At 43.2% G+C, this 20016-nt stretch overlaps 1 protein-coding gene across 1 annotated transcript in view; it reads left to right on the top strand.

Moving 5' to 3' along the window:
- Positions 1–4769: 4769 nt before the first annotated feature.
- LOC121292749 overlaps positions 4770–20016 on the top strand; it is a 90901-nt gene continuing 75654 nt past the window's right edge. Inside the window, exons 1-3 of the mRNA XM_041215096.1 lie at positions 4770–4840; positions 12839–12937; positions 13554–13662. Of these exons, the coding sequence (XP_041071030.1) occupies positions 12887–12937; positions 13554–13662 (160 nt within the window). The 5' untranslated portion in view covers positions 4770–4840; positions 12839–12886. The remainder of the gene's footprint in view (positions 4841–12838; positions 12938–13553; positions 13663–20016) is intronic.

The raw sequence follows: 20016 nt of genomic DNA, 5'->3' as shown, positions 1-20016 counted from the left end.
CTCCTTTAAGGCTGGCTGGACCACCTGATATTACAATGGTCCAGAGCCAGCCGGCTGACCCACTCAGTTGCTACAGTTCAGTTTACTTCAAACTGAAATAAATATATTTCAGTTGACAGTGACAAAGGATTTTACTTGACCCCAGGCTCGCTACAATACCAGTTATTGGCATATAATGGTTTGGTCCACTTTATAGAATGAGGTTTTGGCATGTAACATGCGTGAAATATCTGAGCGTAAAGCTGAAAAAAGTAACAATGGTAATAACAAGTTGGTATCAATTATAGACCAAAAAACAGGCTATTGAAAACTTTTATGTTTGAAGTAAACAGAGCTTTAGCAAAGAGCAGTGTAAAGAATGAATACAAGAGGTGCTGATCAAGAGTTGGCATGGGCGCAAGGGACTGAAGAGGAAAAAGACAGTGAGCATGCATGCCAGTTGGAAGAGCTTAAACTCAGGGTTGAAGAAAGGAAATGTTTACATAGTCTTGATGTTGAAAATGAAGGAAATTCAGAGTGAATTTCAGGCTAAGGAGAATAATAGATCAGTGAACTATAAGGAAACTGGGGGAAGAGACCTGATGAGAAGAAGCTGCACACAAATTCAAATCACAGGAACAGGAGATACAGTGACAACACAGAGGCTCTCTACAAATAAAAGCAGAGGGAAAGTATTGATGTGCGCTTGAACTGGACGAGTGAGGCATATTGATGACAATCAAATCAATAATATGATATGGAATAACTTCACTAAATCCAGATTATACCAAATTTCAAAGACTGAGACAATATATGTGGATTTTTAAAGGCTTTTAAATTGTTGGCAAACTACCATATGCAAATCAAAGGAATTTGAAAAGTGTGCTGTCATTCTGTATTGCAGTTCATGTGCGAATCCAATAAGAAATATAGATTTATGAAATTGTAAAACATACTATTCTTATTTGTATTGAGAACAAAGATCAAAAATAGAAAGCACTTCAATGGTAATTTTCAAAAGGGAATTAGACATATATTTGCAAAAGAAAATGTTGCAGGGCTATGGGGAATGAGCAGGGAATTGGGACTTATTGGATAATTCTTACAAGGAGCTAGATAGACACAATGGCTTAGTGCTTGAATCACCCGAGCAAATGCGTTAAATGTTACAGGAAGTTTTGTCTATATTTATAGAGAGTTAGTCATAAAGTTGGAGAACATTTGGAAATTGTGGCTAGAGATCAAGAATGTAAGTGATTATAAGTCAATTGATGTTAAATGGTCATTCTGGACGTGGGTCCAGATGATTTAAGCATGCTCATACAGTTGCATGACCGGCAGTGCAAGAGCCTGAAGCAATTGGGTGACTTAGCTGATCATTTTGCGCCTCATGAGAATCAGGAGAGTGTCATGTGGTGGGAAATCAGAAGCTTCATGCGGAATCTCCAGTAAGCAGCTTACTGAGCCAGCTGAAGAACAACAGCAGAATAACTTATATTTATATAGTACCCTTAAAATAGTAAAACGTCACAAAGCAGATCAAAGGAGCATTATCAAACTAAGTTTGACACTGAGCCATGTAAGGAGACATTAGAACAAAGGAGCAAAAGCTTGGTCAAAGGGGGAGGTTTTAAGGAGAATTTTAAAGCAGGAAAGAAAGGTAGAGAGCCTTGGCAGCTGAAAGCTGGAGTGATTAAAATTGGTGATTCTCAAGAGGAACAAGAAAAAGCCATTTAGCCTCATGAGCCTGTTCCAATGACCACAGGAGCATAGATATCTTGGAGGGCTGAGGGACATTACGGAGATAGAGAGGGGTGAGGCCACAGAGGGATTTGAAAACAAAGATGAGAATTTTAAAATCAAAGCATTGCTTAGGCGGGAGCCAGTGCAGGTCAGTGAGCAACTGGGGTGATAGGTGCATGGGAATTATTATGAGTTAGGATAAGGGCAGCAGAGCTTTGGATGACTTCAAGTTTATAGAGTTGGGAGGTCAACCAAGAGAGCATTGGAATAGTCAAGTCAAAATGTAACAAAGGGATGGATGAGGGTTTCAGCAACAGGGCTGGAAAAGGTGATGTTACAGAGATGAAAATCAATGGTCATTGTGAAGATGCAAATATGGTGGTCAGAAGATTATCTTGGGGTCAAGTATGACAGCAAGATTGCAGAGGTTCTGGTTCAACCTCAGGCAGTTTCCTGGGAGAGCGGTGGTGTCAGTAGAAAGGGACCAGAATTTGAAGACAACGGTCGAATGACCATGCCGATGTACTGTGAGCTTCTGTCAGTGGATCCCAGCAGATCACAGAAGGATGACAGGAGTGTGAAACACAAAACAATCAACTGCTGGTCTATAACTAAGTATTTGACAATTGTGAGCCTGAATGCGATAATAAAATATATGATCTGCTGTGATCATGAATATGGAACAGATATCATAATTCTTAAACCCAGTCATGCTAGAGATGAGTTGTACTAACATGACATCTGGTACACTGGGACGATTCATTCATGAGGAGGTGGGCATCATTGGCTAGGTTAGCATTTATTGCCCATCCCTAATTGCCCTTGTTTAGAGGGCATTTTTAAGAGTCAATCACTTTTGGATCTGGAATCACATATAGGCCAGACTAGGTGAGAACAGCAGATTTCCTTCCCCAAAGGGCATTGGTGAACCAGATGGGTTTTTAAAAACATGACTATCAACAATGGTTATACAGGGACTATTAGACTGCTATTCCTGATATCTGTTGAATTCAAAATGCACCATCTACCATGGTGGGATTTGAACCTAGGTCCCTGGAGTATTATTCTGGGACTCTGAATTACTAGCCCGCCAACAATACCACTACACCATCACCTCCCCCAATGTGAGCATAGATTGGGCCAGGTTCATCAAGGAACATTAAGTAAAATACAGCAGATGCTGAAAATATGAAATAAAAACAGGAAATGCTGGAAAAATCGGCAGGTTGGAAGCATCTATGGAGGATACAAAACCTTTCAGATTTTATGAGTCCCTGAAAAATAAGAAAATATTATGGATGCACTGCTGAGGAGGATGAACAGAGCCAGGGAAAACAAGGAAAGTGAGAAAATGACCACAGCACAGGATAAAGGAAAAGAATGAGCTGTAGAGTGATTATGTGAAAAAGAGAAACTAGCTGGGAGCCATGTTGCCTGGCATAGTGGTACGTTTTATCAGAAAGAAGTGAGTGGACTTAGAGGAAATGTTCAATGGTGCTACAAGTTTACAGGAAGATGGATTAGAGTGAGTAAGGGGGTGGAGAAGCTGACAGAGCTGGAGTCTTATTACCAGCTTTCAATTTTAAAATCTGTAGAGAGTAAGGAAGCCAATGGGGGGATCCTGGGTGGAATGCAAATTCTGAAAAATAAAGTCTGCTTTGTGGGTGGAGCCTTATGACCAAAAAGGTTTTTTTATTAATTTATGAGATGTGGGCATCACTGGCTAGGCCAACATTTATTGCCCATCCCTAATTGCCCCTTGAGAAGGTGGTGGTGAGCTGCCTTCTTCAGCCACTGCAGTCCCTGTGGTGTAGGTACACCCACAGCGCTGTTAGGAAGGGAGTTCCAAGATTTTGACCCAGCGACAGTGAAGGAACAGCGATATATTCCCAAGTCAGGATGGTGAGTGACTTGGAGGGGAACTTCCAGGTGGTGGTGTTCCCATGTGTCTGCTGCCCTTGTCCTTCTAGATGGTAGAGATTGCGAGTTTGGAAGGTGCTGTCTAAGGAGCCTTGGTGAATTCCTGCAGCGCATCTTGTAGATGGTACTCACTGATGCTACTGTGCGTCGGTGGTGGGGGGAGTGAATGTTTGTGGATGGGGTGCCAATCAAGCGGCTGCTTTGTCCTGGACGGTATCAAGCTTCCTGAGTGTTGTGGGAGCTGCACTCATCCAGGGAAGTGGAGAGTGTTCCATCACACTACTGACTTGTGCCTTGTAGATACTTTGGGGAGTCAGGAGGTGAGTTACTCGCTGCAGGATTCCTAGCTTCTGACCTGCTCTTTTAGCCACAGTATTTATATGGTTGGTCCAGTTCAGTTTCTAGTCAATAGTAACCCCAGGATGTTGATAAAGGTGGCAGGAGATAAATCGAGCACCATGTTTGTTTTGAAATCTGTAAATTGGGGGTAAGGATTAAGCTGAAGTCTTTGCTCCGGACAGATCTCTGAAAGGTGAAAGTACCTGAGTCCCTTCCAGTGGGGAAGCGCTTTTTAAACTATATGCTGCAGTGTATATCCAGAATTTTATGTTTCCGTTTTAAATTTCCAGCACTTGTAGTTTAACCTGTTTTTGGGCTGTGTTGAGCCTCTTGTAGAGGGTTTTTGCCATTTCAAAGTGATCCAGGTTTTGCAATTAAAATCTGCTCCGGTCACCAAATTGCATACGTGATGAAGGAATTCAGTTGATATGCATTAACCGAACTGAAAGTGAACTCAGGCATGACCAAGCTGGACCGATTTTGGATTACCTGTGGGGAGGCGGGGGGGGCGGAATCAGAGGGGAATTTTCCAGGTGTTTCCCGCTTTTTATGGACTCTGGGTGTTTCTGTCCTTTTGCCTCTCTCTATGCTGCGGGAGTGTGGGGTAAGGCCAGATGCTCTGTCTCTGCCTGTCATTTTCCAATGAACCTATCTCGGGGACACTAATTTCTCCGGAGTGCATCCTCCCCAGCTCCCTGGTACCTGTTGGACCGGCTTCATTCACCCCGGCTGCAAAGAAGGGTTTCCTGTTCCCGGACTGACGAGCAGGCGCATGGAGCGTCCTCGGTCTCCTGGTTACAGAGTGAAACTCCCATTCTGTGTCGGCCTGTGTGTGTCCCATTGTCAGGAGGTGGACTTGGTGAGTTGGAACCGCCCGGAGTTTGGCCCGGGGGGTGGGAGGCTTTGCTCTGAGTCGGTAACAGGCGACCCACGGGTGTCTGGCTCCCCACTCCCCCCACTCCTCTTGCATCTGTAACTCCTGCCTGTGCGGCTACAGCAGGTGAGCGAATGATGACTCGCGTTTTAACCCTAACGCCTCACTCCAGCTGCATTAGAAACTCCTGTCGGTCGCAGCTTTACTCTGTTGGAAAATATCCCTTGAAAATTGCGCCCGATTTGCGGATAATGTTACTGTTTCCTACACCTGTGAAGTTAAACCTCGTTTTGTTGTAAGATTATGATCCCAAGGGAGAATTGAATGGATATTTGGGGGAGTGGGTGATTGTCAGGCTGAGTAGATGCTTCCTGTTCTGCCGTGTTTCTATCTACCTACCATCAATGTTTCACTTGTTCTGTGGCATTCTCATTGCTGATGTTGGATACAAACCTTGAGTCACATCACCATCAGTGTGTGTGTTTACGGGAGCGGTACCAGTTGTAGTCTAAGACTGCTGATTTAAAACCAAAACTATGTCCGCCTTGGTAAATTGAAGAATATAATTTTTAAAAAAAAATTACAGAAAACACTGGAAACTCCCAGCCGGCCAGGCAGCATCTGTGGAGAGAGAAAAACCGAGCAAAGTTTCAGGCTGATCACCTTTCATCAGGGCAGCCTGTATATTTAAAAAAAAACAATTTGTAATGGAAAGTGTGACCAAAATGTGACATTGGGGAGGGACTGAGATTTATAGACAGCACGTTTGTGCCCGATGCAAGATTTTTCTTACTGCACTGATGTATAGAAATTGTTAACTTAAATGAATATATATTTAACCATTGTTAGGAGTTCGGGTCTTGGTGTTCCACTCAACACTTCACATGGTTTCCTTACATCAAGGTAACTAGTCCACCCCAATTCCAATGAAAGTTCATAGTACCTGAAGGAGGAGGAACTAGCCCACCAAGAAATAAACAGTGATCAGAGAGAAATGGATCTTTCAATTTTGAAATGATGTTCCATAAGTAAGTTTTGGTAATGATAAAACCTTCATGTGTTTACCCCCTCCTGGAGCAGCACTGGTACTGTCTGTTTATTTGTGACTTTGATTTTCATGATTGTCATTTTCTTTACATATGTTAATGATCAGGACTTGGGAATACGTACTTTCAAAGTTTGTGGATGGCATGAAACTTAAACAATGAGGAAGATAATAACAGGAGGACATCAAAAAACTAGAAAATGGGCTGGCATGACAGGTGGAATTTAATGCAGAGAAATGTGAAGTGATACATTTTCGTAGAAAGAATGGTGAGAGGTATTTTGAACTAAATGATATAATTTAAAAGGGGGTGCAGAGTCAGACCTGGGGTTTATATGCACACAAATCTTTGAAATTAGCAGGGCATGTTGAGAAGGCTGTTAAAAAGACATGGATATTTGGCTTTATTAACAGAGATATAGGATGGAACTTAAAACCCTCTGCACCCCCACCCTGTGGTGAGTTTGGCAGGGGGAATTCATCAGATGGCAAGTGAGTACACGCTTCCTTCCCATTTCTGTTTAAGTCTGTGACAGGAAAGCTCATGGACAGCCTTCCTGCCCCCTGTGCCAAATCACCCAGCAATGGGGGGGGTCTCGCCATATGGGAAGCCTGAAATGCAAACTTTGTTGGGGTTGTTTGTGGGCTTCTGGGGGATCCCTTGTTCAAAGACACTCAATGCCCATTCAAGGGACCTGACATTGGGAAGGGGGGTTGCTTGCTGAGAGTCACCCCACCGCCCCCTGTCCTTGCTGCTGAACACCCTCCCCCTCCACTCCGCCCCTCAATTTCCCTCCCTCTGGCACCTGTGGCCTGGGTCCCTTGGCGATCCTGAGCATTGCTGGCAACAGCCACAGCCTCATCCAGGCGGGAAAACCAGTTCAACTGGAACAGTTGAACCCAGTTACCAATTGGAAATTGGGACCAGCCTGGCAACAGTTGATGCTGGATATCACCAGTTGGTTTTCTATGGCCAGAGACAGTTGACGCTGGTTGTTGCCAGATATGGAATGCACCCAATGTCCAATTGAACAGTAGTATGACCTGGTGACCATAACAATAGCCTCCTCCAAGTATCTGACAAAGACAATCAGCTGATTCAGAAGGAAGACTGAAAATCAACCTAGAAAGATGAGGCCAATTGTAAATCAAAAACTGGTATATTTTGTACAAAATATATGAATGAACAGACTACAATTTTCCAGTGAAGTACATCTATTTTCCAACAGACATTGTGCAGTAAACCTTATGTTATCCAGCACTCTACCATCCGGAATTTTCTACTAACCGGAACTTCTGATGTTGCCCTAATACAAATCGTCACTTTATTAACTGGAAGCATTAACAAAGCTATCCAGAGCCCACACCTGTATACTGTATTATTTCATACTTTTATTTATATTTTAATGTACTGTTGAAGTTGAGAAGTAAAAAGATTACTGATCTTTACTTCCTGAGCACTTGCATATATGTTCCAAGTATGGCCCTGTATTCCATTAGTAAATGGAACTGTCCAATAACCAGCATTTTTGATTAGCTGGCACCACCCAGTCCCCATGCCTGCTGGATAATAAAGATTTTACTGTCCCATGCAAATAACAAAATACACAATTCTGCCCTGGTGTGGACTAAACTCAGTAAGACAACAGCTCCTGAACCAACTAGAACTTAAATTCCTCTCTTACAGGCTGCATACATTCGTACTTGGATCTGGGGTCTCTCAATCCCCCTGACTGTCTAGAGATCTCTGTATGTCTATTATTGTTCCAGACTCACTTCTACAGAGAAAGAGTGAGAAAACAGCAAATAAATTAACAACAAGCGTTCTTTAACCCTCCCTCCCTCTATGCTGTGCGAAGAGGATTGGCTTGTTAAACTGCCTGTTGAAGTTAGTACTTTGAATGACAAGCCCCCTTCATTGAGGAGGAAGCTGTACAGCACCTGCATTATCTGAAAGTGTGGTACCCCCTCCCACCCCACCATTGCCATCAGGATGCCAACTGCTATAGGCTGTGCTCGACTACTCCCATTGTTTCAATGCTGATGCATTCTACAAACAATGAACAAATGCGATTAGGTTTACAAGAATGGTTCCAGAGATGGGAAACTTCAGTTAGGAAGATAGATTGGAGAGCTTGGCACTGTTCTCCTTGGAGAGAAGGCGGCTAAGAGGAGATTTAATAGAGATGTTCATAATAATGAGGGGGCTGGACAGAGTAGATAAGGAGAAGCTGTTCTTGCTCATAAAAGGATCAAGAACCAGAGGGCACCGATTTAAAATTATTTGCAAAAGAAGCAAATGTGACATTAGACAAACCTTTTTCACACAACGAGTGGTTCAGGTCTGGAATGCACTGCCTGGACGTGTGGTGGAGACAGGTTCAATTGGGGCATTCAAGAGGGCATTAGATGATTGTTTCCATTCAAATAATGTGCAGGGGCATGGAGAAAAGACATGGCAATGGCACTAAGTCATAATGCTCATTTGGAGAGCCAGTGCAGACACAATGGGCCGAATGGCCTCCTTCTGTGCTATTAAAATTCTGTGATTCTGTGATCATAATGTTTATCTGGGCTCCCATCTGATCATCCTAATCATTCTAAATAGCTTGTGTAGCTCGAGGAGATAACTCTTTCTTTATAAGCCAAATCAAACTTCACACTAATATTATAATAGTGTTACTGAACATAAAAGTAAAAGCCGGAAGATTTGACAGTATCCTTTTTTTTTGGATAATCCCCAGTTGCCTGGTATCCATTTTTCTATATTTAGCATTTATAGCTGTATAGTTTTCCCTGCTGTTTAGCAGTCAGCCACATCTACCACACATACCTCTACTGTTACACTTCTTTCTGTACTGGAAATTTGATCATCTACACCACTACTGTCTCTAATGTCAGATTTGTATCTAATTACTGGAATACACTCAAACCTTCATCTAGTGTTTCCATTAAAGTTTGTCCCTAATTCTTTGGATACAACTCACATCGTTATAGTGAAGCTTATTTATTAATAGTTCTACTTTCTTTTCTTCTATGGAAATTCAGTTCTTCATTAGTCAGGCTTTTCATGATTGTGAAAAGCTACTGAAATTTCCCATCATTGTATACAGTTTTTTTATTTTTGTCGTCTGTAAAGTTGAATGATTGACAAAAATTGTCTGCTTTATTATGCATGCAGTAAATTCATGTCCCAAGTGTTGCAGTCAGTGGTGAGGGAACAGCATTGTCATTCATTAAGCTGAAAGCTGCCCACAAAGTTTCTGCAGACTTTTCAGTGGTGACATGCAATACTGATGTCTGATCCAGCACTGTGCTCACTACAGGGCATCTGTCAGATGTGCGAACAGGGTGAGGAAAGATGAGGCTCTTCAATGCAAAGGATTGAAGAACCTTCACTGACGTCCGCAAAGTCTAAACCAGGAAGTGTATATGACACCTAAATCATGCAGAGAAGTGTAAAGAAAGGTAGAATTAAGAGAGGATATAAAGGAGACACACATAAAAAATAAAATGGGAAAAACGTTCTCCAACACTAATTAACATCTGAAGGAAGGGACCCCACACTTGTAAAATTGAATTTTCATGAACAGAAACATTGTTTGGCAGTTTCTGCCAATTATCACACTGTTAAAAAATTCACCTACCCCTGAATGCACTATGTCCTGAATATCTTGTTTGTGATTACTGCAACTTTATGCATGTATTTCAATGCTGAGTCTATGGTGAGGTTCTGTTACAGGGCAGTCCTGGTGAAGGAGCAGGATAACTCAGACTGTATCTTCCTGAGTTCTGTGTTAAACTGTGCAACTATGTACTCCAGAAGTTACTGTCCAATTGAGGCTTGATAGCTTTACCATAATTATTAATGCAGAATGTGGACCATTCTGTTTACTATTTTTTTTCTCCAGCTTCCAGTTTTAACAGGTGTAGTGATTCTACAAACCTGGAAAAATGACATTTAATCTGTGGGGCTTTTGAGCTATCAGCTTCTGTCATAGATTTGTTTGAGTGTTACATTTTTACTATTTTCTCACTCTTGGACTACATGGTTTTGACTTTCCTGTTTGATGTTGAGTGGTCTTCTCCATTTCTTGATTATTGAGAATGGTTTAGCAACTTAGGTTACTTGTTTACTTTTGTGTTCAGTGAATACGATCCAGTCTCTGATGTAACATATTCAAGTTTCAGTAATCCCGGCACAGCTTATGGCAGCTCTGGGGATTCCATGTGAAATTGTTTGCTTTTTGATTCTGGCCTCCATTTGTGCTACATGTCTGTTTCTTCAAATGCTTTTAAAGTTGGCCCATTGTGTATAATCCCATGTATAAATTCGTGTCTATGTAGATGATTGTCGGTAATTGCTGAGAATACTTCTGTATCTCACAGTTGCAATTCACATATAGTTTGAGCCTGTGGGTTAATGATGTTACAATGCATTTTGATTTATTCCCTTTAGATAGGATTCTCTCTAGTTGTAAGACCACTTATGCAGCACATGTAGATAAATGCCATCATAGGCCAGCCTTGGCTTAGTGGGAGCACTATAGCTTCTGGTTCAGAAAGTCATCTGCTGAAGTCCTATTCAGGTACTGGAGCATATATATTGTTTATTATTCATTCATGGGATGTGGGCCAGCCCATCCCTAATTATCCTTGTTCAGAGGGCATTTAAAAGTCAACCACATTGGTTGGAGGATGACAGATTTCCTTCCCTAAAGGGATATTAGTGAACCAGTTGGGTTTTTAACAACAATGGTTTCATGATTCCAGAGTTTTATTAATTTCAAATTCCACATCTGCCATGGCAGGATTCAAACCCAGGTCCCCAGAGGATTACTAGTCCAGTGATAATACCACTAAACCATCACCTCCCCTGATTATAATCTAGGTTAACACTTTAGTGGAGTGCTGAAATGTCAGAGGTATCTGTCAGATACCATCTTGGCTTGCTAAACGGTACACAAAAGGTCCCATGGCACTATTTGAAGAGGATCAAAGGATGTGCAGTATCCTGACAATCATTGTATTGATTATAATCATTTTCAATATCTCTTTTAAAAGAAAATGATCTGGGCATTATCTCATTGCTGTTTATGAGATTTTGCAGTGATAACCTGCCACATTTCCTACATCGCAATATTGAATACAGTTCAGAGCTACCTCATTGGCTGTGAAATAGTTTGGAACATCTGAGATCTGAAAGGTTCCAAACAAATGCAAGTCTTCCTTCCCTGTCCTTTTCAACGAAAATGTCCTTGGTTTGTTGTCCTGACCCTGTTCTGTTAGCAAACGGCCTGTAATGTGGCAAATAACTCATGTATTTTTTTTCGTTTATTTCTGGGATAATGCTGGCTAAGTACTATTCATAGCTTATCCCTAATTGCCCTGAAGAGGTGGTGATGGCCCTTTTCCTCCTGCCAGCCCTGGTTACTGATATTGCTCCCAGAGTGGTGGTTGGTAGAAATTTCCTGAAAATTGGGCGGTGATGATGAAGAAACAACAAATAGATGTCTAAGTCAGAATACCCTGTGACTTGGGGAACTTGGATATGGTGATGTTCCTACAATATTGCTGCTGTTGTCCAGCTAAGGAAAACCTTAGGAAAAATTCTGAAATATAGGGATTTTTTTCTTCTGTCCTCTCGAGCATGAATGTAGTCTGGTGAGCGGATGGTCCCTCTGGGATCAGGAGCAGGAAGGATCAGCCAATTTTAACAGCTTGCTGTTTTTTCCCCCAACCAAAATGTGGGGCAATAAAAATAAGTTAACTTACTTAGTTGCCTTAAACTAGTGATCTTTGTCATAGGCCTTTATTCTGGGCTTATTTTCCGATGTATAAATTATTTTTGAACTCAGCTTTTTTGGGGCTCTGTCATGTTTTCTGGGTTTTGTAGGTTGGCAATTGGAGATACCAAGCTTTATTTGTGTAACTAATTTCTTAACCGAATGGTGAATTTAATTAATCACAGACACAGGATTCATATCAATAGATCAAATGCACTTTGTTTGATCTTTTGAAAAATTGTTTATTTTTGAAGTAACAATATAAGCAGAAATTCTACTTCCAATCTGAAAAGCCATGTGGGCTTCAGCAATTTCAAGAAGATGGTCCACCAATTAGGGATGGGCAATAAATGCTGACCTTGCCACATCCCATGAATGATTAAAAAAGCCTTCATTTACAAAGAATTAGAGCTGCTGAAATATGTATTCATTGGAAATGACCGATCAAAGTACTATTTTAAAAAAAACCCTAACCAAGTCTTTTAGCCATTTCTCCTCTTTCCCTATTGCAGGTGCTTCTCTTCTACTCTCCTCCCTTCAACCTACAGCTTGTGAATAGCATTTTCTGATTGACATTCCTATAGATATAATTTAAGTTAGGCCAAGGAGAACTCCACAAATCCAAGTTTGGCAAATTTGATTGGTTAACCCTCAAAGATCAGTTCTTTAAGTCCCGTAGCTTTCAAATCAGTCAGCCACCTGAATTTCTTGCCCCATTGTGCATTTGAGAATCGTATGTGCTGAAAAGCTTAATATTATGCTTGGTAAGTTTTAAAAAAATAGATTAGAACACACCTACTCTGTTAATTGGTTTTACTTGAACTTAACTGAAACTTGGGGCTCCTAGTCAATAACATGTCACTTTCCAATATGAGGTAAAATTTAAAAATCAATACTTCTATACGTAAAGCTCAACTTTTTCTCTCTCTCTGTTTGTGACTGAGTTATTGTAAACGTTGCAAAATGGCATTAGGTTGACTGGGTTAGAATGAAGGTGTCAATCCTAAATGTATTACAAATTATTTGCATTCTTTCAAGTAATCATTATGTTGTAATATGATGCTTTGGGTTTTCCTCATCCCAGGCAAAGCAAGTATTTTTTTTAAAGTTTGTGTATTATGCGTTATTGACAATTAATAACACCATCCACAGGAGCTGCCCAGAAAATACTACATTATTAAACTTAAATGTCTTCAAGAAATGGATAAAGTGATGGTAGATGGAATACCAATATTTCATTGGACCTCTGTAGTAAGTCCCTTACCTTGCAATATTACAGTTCATGTTTGTGTTTCACACATCACTACCACTGTTTCCTATCTTCTTCAGTGCTAACTGACATGACTCATAACTGCCCGTTACGAATATATGATTCTTCATGCAGTCAAATTATCTCAAAAATACTTTATGTTTTAGAACATTTAGATTAGTTACAAGGCTCATGAAGTACAATTTATTGAATATTCGATAATCATGTTTCTTCATGAGGTGATTTAATCTGTTCCCCTCTTACGCACACTGTTGTCACTTTTCAAATGGGGTAACTATTTTAACGTAAAAGTGAAGCCTTCCTATACATCATTGGTTACACAGTAAGTTCAGTTTAAAGTAGGTCTGTCTTTAATGCAATCTCTTGGCTGCATGTCAATTCAGGGACAATATCATGTGATATTAACTGATTAATTTTAATAATTATTATGTTGAGATGACATTTCCATAAAAGTACTCATAAAATAAATGATTTTAGTTAGCAGAGAATGCGATCTATTTCTTCTATATGTTTCATAGCTGATGGAATTAGAAGTGCATTAGAATATGATTTCATTGCTGTTTAGTTTTTTTTTATTACATTGCCTTATTTTTCAAGAATGACATTATACACAAGAGGTGGTCATTGAATGATACCAAACAATCGCTACTACAGCGTGAATGGAAGACCTCAAATCGATCACAACATTTGGAAGAAATAAAGTCAGGTACACTCTAAATCTTACTTTTAAAGGATAGGTTACACAGAAGGACGAATCATTATCCTTTGTGTTATGATCCACGTCATAAACTTACACATGTTGATTAAGATGACATTAAGCACATGTTGTAATAAATATTTGGACTTTTAGCGCATCATCTCAATTTCAATCATTTTCTAAAAACTGCATTTCAGTCAATGAGTGGGGGCTGAAGGTGACGATCTTCCTTTTCTGCTAGCTGTTAGGATTGCTGAATAAAACAAGTTGGACATTTTCAGTTTAATTCTTCTGAATGTGGCAAAGTGAAGAGGTGAATGGATTGGTGAAGGCTTGCATGAGGCCTGGCCACAGCTACCTGGCTATTGCTGTGTATGGGATCTTGTTGTGCATAAATTGGCTGCCATGTTTTCCTACACTTCGAACGCTCTTAATTAGCAGTGAAGTATTTTGGGATGTCCTGAGGCCAGGAAAGATGCTATATAAAGCAAGCTATTTACTGCCTTTTCTTTTTCTCTCCCATATTATACACCAGTGGTTTGTTGGATACTTTAAAAAAAAAGTTGTTTGGTAGTACGGAATTTGAGTATTGCTGAAAAAAGACATTTTGTCAAAGCTTTTCATCTTGCACTCAACAGGACAATTGCAAGAATACCAATGTCAGGGGAAGCAACAACTTTATACTGTATGAGAAGAGGGTGCTGATTGGTTGGCAAGTTTACCCTGAATGATAGAGGCGTTGCCATGGAGAATGCACCAGTTAATGGTGACTGACAATTAACTGCCAAGCATTATTTGAAATTTAAACCAGGCAGCTTGACTCTGATTGGTCAAGGCATTGCCCTGAGGAATGAACCAGCGAATGGCTATCACTTATTTTGTTTAACTGAAACAGGCACAATGTGTGTACATGTTCCTCTACCTGCAAAAAACAGGGCCCTGTGTATTAATATATGTAGCTTCCAGTACACAAAAATGCACCACACTGCGAGCCCAAATGACAATGGCCGGAATTGTCTGCTCCCATTAGTGGATGGGAGGGGGGTGCGAAGAATTCGATGGGAGGGGCAGCAATCGGTTTCACACTGGCGTGAAATCACAGTAGGATCATCGATGGTGTCCGCCCATGCCTGACTTTACTGTTACACCAGCAGGAAAGCACACTAGCTCAGAACACGTCTAGACAAGTGTGACGTGCAGAAGCCGGGACTTACCTTTAGGGCCTTGCTCAGATCGCGGACACCCGAGGGGAAGAAGATACTGGAGCCCTTTGGCTATCGGACCCCGGAGGAACACCTGCATTGCATGCTGGGTGGATCCTCATGGACATGGCTGTACCGCAAACCAGCTCACGGAAGGTGGAAGGTCTCGACGCAGCAGCTTCGCCTCCGCTGAAACTTTGGAACTTCTCGGGCTTCATGGGCTGGCATGGATGATCGGTGGGGGTGGGGGGGAAGGTGGGGGGAAGGGGTGGCGGAGGACGGGATGGAGGGAGAGGTGTAGGTGTGAGTGGGGGGTAGTGGGGGAATACGAAGGGGTCGGGGAGAGTGGAGGCTGGGGGTTGGGGGGACAAAGGTATCGGGGACATGACGTTGGGAGGGGGTTGAGGGGATCCAGGGAAGGAGGCAGTATAAGGCAGTGGAAGTTGTAGCAGGGAAGAATGCTACAAGTGGGGAGGTGGGTTTAAGGGGGAGTTAGACCTCAGCTGGAGTATTGTGTACAGTTCTGGGTGCCACACTATAGCAAGGATGTGAGCACATTGGAGAGAGAGCAGGAGAGGTTTACGAGAATGGTTCCAAGGATGAGAAACTTCTGTTATGGAGGTAGACTGGAGAAATTGGGACTGTTCTCCTTGGAGTGGAGAAGGCTGAGAGGAGATTTGATAGATATGTTCAAAATTATGAGGGGGCTGGATAGAGCTGATAGGAAAAATCTGTTCCTGCTCGTAAAATAATCGAGTGATTTGTAAAAGAAACAAATGCGATGTGAAAAAAAACTTTGAATCTAGACTGTGCGGCCTGGAAGTGTGGTGGCTGTAGGTTCAATCGAGGCTTTCGAGAAGGAGGGCATTAGATAACTGTTTTCATTTAAATAACGTGAAAGGATACGGGGGAAAAGGCAGGAGAATAGCACTAAGTCATAATTCTCATTTGGAGAGCCGGTGCAGACACAATGGGCTGAATAGCCTCCTTCTGCCGTCTGTAACAACCCTGTGATTCTGTGAAGGGAGGGGGTCTGGGGGTGGGAGGAGGGAGTTTGGGGTTGGAGGGAGGTGTGCGGGGGGAGGAGTGAGTTCAGAGGAGGGAAAGGGTCAGGGGGAGGAGGGAGTCAGGGTGGAGGAAGGAGTAAGGAAGGGTTGGAATGCCCAGGTAAACGTGCAAGGGAGGGGTCTGTGGAGTTAGTGACTACCTCCTGGGGAGCGAACTCCGGGTCGGCATGGTAAGAGGGAATGGTGAGTGTGAGAGGGGCCAGAGGGAGCTGGGAGGGTGAGGGTGTGTCGGTTCCGGTAGAACGGGTGACGAGGGTGGTTGGTGGGGACACTGAAGTGACACGGACCCTCAGGCCTGGGAAGTAGGAGACCAGGGAGGTCAATGTGGACGGGAGGTGGGATTTTCAGGAGGGTGGGGTATGTGCGCCATCACCTGGGCATCCTGGAAAGAGAAGGTTTCTGGTTGTAGGGTAACGGTGGGGAGGTGGAAGGTGATGCTGGGGAGTGGAACGTGATTGGGGAAAGGACATGGATGACTGGGGGAAGGGAAAGGACAGGAGAGCTAATCAAAAACTTGACAATGACCATGTTTTTCAAATTGAAAGTGAGTGGAACCTCATGTCGGACGGGCACAGGTGCTGCATGGGAGTGAGATCAGCGGGTGGGTGGAGACGTAGATCAGCTCAGACAGACGACTGAAAGACCCCCAGCAGGCAGCATTGAAAATGCTCAGGACGGTGAGATGAACATGGTGGATGAAGGCTCCGCGTGTGTGGGAAAGTACTTCCACGAGGCTCCGATAGGCCCTGCCACACGCCCATTTCTCCCTCCAGAATCACCCGTGCGTGCAGCTGAACTGCTAGTGGGGAGCTGGATGCAGAGGGAGGACTCGTGAAGCCTGTAAATGAAGCTGAAAGACAACATTACACATTATTCAGTGAAAGTGAATCTCTTTTCAGATTATAACGTGACAAAATGTGTTCACCAGTGCAACTACTTGTGATCAGAATTTCTTAACTTTTCTAGGCCTACCGCTTCTAGGTGCTGCCCTGACATCCGCAGCAGGGGTGGAGACAGTCTGTGCAATGGTTGGCCATGTTGCCTCTGATGGCTTCAGTGTGCGTCCTTTGGAGAGCTGAGGGTTTGAGGGTCCCCGGCTTGCTTTGGCTGTCCTCCTGTGGGCCAGCTGCTCCCTCACCAGTGACTGATGGTGAGGTTAAGGGGGCCACAGGCAAAGAGAATTCGGAAGGAGGGGACAGCCTCTGAGATTCCTGACTGGATGACGCAGGGGTATCCAGCTGCCACTCCTCCTCCCTTTGGGTGCCTGAGGGCCCCGACCTGACTCCTTGAGGGGAAGGAGTACCTGGATGGACATCAAGGGGCCCTGTTGGCCCCTCACATTACTACTGCAAGAACTCGCCCATGGCTACCATGATGGAGTGCAGGTCTGTGCACATCTCCGCATTCTTCAGGACCAGGGTCTCCATGGCATTTGTCATCCTTCTTATGGAGACCTCCATATGCGCACATGTGGACAGCGGTTCATCAGCGACCAGGTGTATGCGCTCCTCTGACTTGCCTGCCATTCTGTTGAGGACTTCCAACAGCTCTGCATCATGTTTCTCCACCTTCTGCTGACTGTCCACCATAAGTTCGAAGGCCAAATCCAGAGGCTCGTCATCTGACTTGGACCTCACAGATGCCTCTTTCCCAGCAGCCCTCCGAGTGCCTGGGAGCTCGGCTGAACCTGCCTCCTCCAGCTGTGGACATGTATCCGTTCAGTGACCACCACATTGTGAACCCAAGCCTGCTCTAGATCTAGGTCCCACCGAGGTGTGTCTGTCTGCACTGGTGGAGGGTGTGGGTAAGCGCTGTGATGGGTTTCCAGGCTGCTTATTTCCAACTCTTCAATGGAGGAGGTGACCTCTTGGCTGGAGGTGAGGACCTGGATGGAGGTGTGGGACTGGCTGGCTGAGGGTGTCGGCCGCTTGGCAGAACTTCCTGTGAACCAAAGTAGAGATAATTAGTGAATGGCAGCAAGTCAAAAGCAGGAGAGAGAGAGACACTCACAGTTACATTGAGAGAAGGATGATGTGCTGCAGGATCCTCACATGGGTGTTCACCGCTGACCTCACCGGTACTGCAGTCACGGTCCACATCCTCACCGATAGTATCTGTGAGAGTTAGTGGAGTTGTCCCTTGAGGTGTGAGATCCCTGTGGGTGTATGATGGGTTTGGGAGTGTGTGAGTTGAGTGTGATGAGCTGGTTGACTTACCCTTGTGGTTGACCTTCACTGGATGGCTGACCTCCTCTGTGCTCCGGTGGCACTGACTGCAGCTACCACTGCCTCCCAGGCCTGATTCGTGAGTCTGACGGATCTCCTGAGGCCATAGCGGGGTTAGGGGACAATGCCCTTCCACTGGCACCCCAGAGAGGCGTCACTAAATTCGGATGCTGCCGTCTTTGCTTTTGGGGCCTTCTATCATCTGGAGCAGTCCCGGTCTGAAGATGTGAAGCAGGTTGTGTTCTGATGCACTTTAAATATGGCTACTGGAGTGATGAAGCACTGAGGTCATAGCATGGTGGGCAAAACCCCCTGGCCACTTTGCCAACCAATTGGCACTCTCTTCTCATGCAGTGTAAAGTTGTTGCTTCTGTGACACTGGTATTATGTGTGGCGAAGATATAATAATTTTCATAATATTTTTCTGGTTTATTGTGAATGCATTTTTAATGAGGTAGGACATGCAGATAAGGTGTGAAAATCCGCCATGGCAACCGGAGGGTAAAATGTCTTTTTTCACACCCACCGTACTTAGTGAAAATCTGGGACCATCCCACCCAGGCTCAAATTGGTTGTTTGCGTAATTCTTAGCACACTGAGGATTATTTAGCAAATGTTGTCCAATCACAGAATCACATCTAATGTTGGACAGGGTGTTTTGGGTTTTTCAAGCACAGGCTGGTCAGGGACGGTCTGTACCTTGTCCGTTGCGAACAGTGGAAGAGACATGCTGTTTGATACGACTTTCCAGTCTTTGGGACATACAGCCTACACACCTAGCATCACACTGGCACTGAAATTCATATACCACATTACCCATTTGGGTGATAGGCAGGACATTTTTTGGCTCGATGACAGCATCCTGTTCATGGTGAATACCACTCGTGTTGCTACTGCATAGTAGCAGTGTGAAACAGCTAGCTTCACCTGTTGCTCAAATTTTGAGATACCTTGCCCTTCTAGGGTAATTTGAGGTAGACTGGGCACTTTTCAGGGCTGAAAGTGATGGCCTTAGGCTTGTTCATGAGTTGGCGCGATGTACAGAGTGAAATGATCTGATCGAGGTTGCCATTATCCTGAAGAATGTTTTTTTGCCCTATTTCAAATTTGCATGATGAGCAAATGGTTTGGGCCCTACTTATGAGGTTGCCAATAAGGCCAATCTAGTAGCGCGTAGATCTATAAGAATCTCAATGCATACATCGACCAGTGAAGTTTGGCTTGCGGTAGATCATGGTAGAGAACCCCCTGGCCACTTGCCAACCAATTGGCACTCTCTTCTCATACAGAGTAAAGTTGTTGCTTCCCCTGACACTGATATTCTTGTGTGTGACGAAGGTATAATAATTTTCATCATATTTTTCTGGTTTATTGTAAAGTAGGTTTTTGGAGTAAGTCTAGTCGTGCCTATCTATGTGATTTGATTATGTTTGGGTCAAGTGGACTGCAAGCTTGAAATCATCAAAAGAAGCTAAGTGCTTGACATGCTAATGAGTAAACATGGATACTGGCTTAGCATGTAAGGTGTGAAGGGGAATTTGCATTTTTAGTTAAATGAAGGGATTTGGATTTCAAAGGGATCTTAGTCTGTTTACAACTAGCCAGATAAGCAAGACTAAGGAGTGTGTTTATTTTTCCCAAAAGCTGCTGACAATATTGGCAACATGAAAGTTTTTATATTATGAGCAAGATAAGTTTCAAAGACAAATGGAACAATAGAATTTACATATTAAAAAGAGAGAAGTGTATGTAAAGGAGAATGAATGGCTACGTGGAAGAAGGCCATATAAGATCTAACAGGAGTGTGTAAAATAGCCTTAATAAAGTCTCCAGCCATTTATGCATAAGTCTGCTATCTAACAAAACTGA

The sequence above is a fragment of the Carcharodon carcharias genome, chromosome 20 (assembly GCF_017639515.1).
Source record: "Carcharodon carcharias isolate sCarCar2 chromosome 20, sCarCar2.pri, whole genome shotgun sequence".
NCBI lineage: Eukaryota > Metazoa > Chordata > Chondrichthyes > Lamniformes > Lamnidae > Carcharodon > Carcharodon carcharias.
This window is presented reverse-complemented; position numbering and strand designations above follow the sequence as displayed.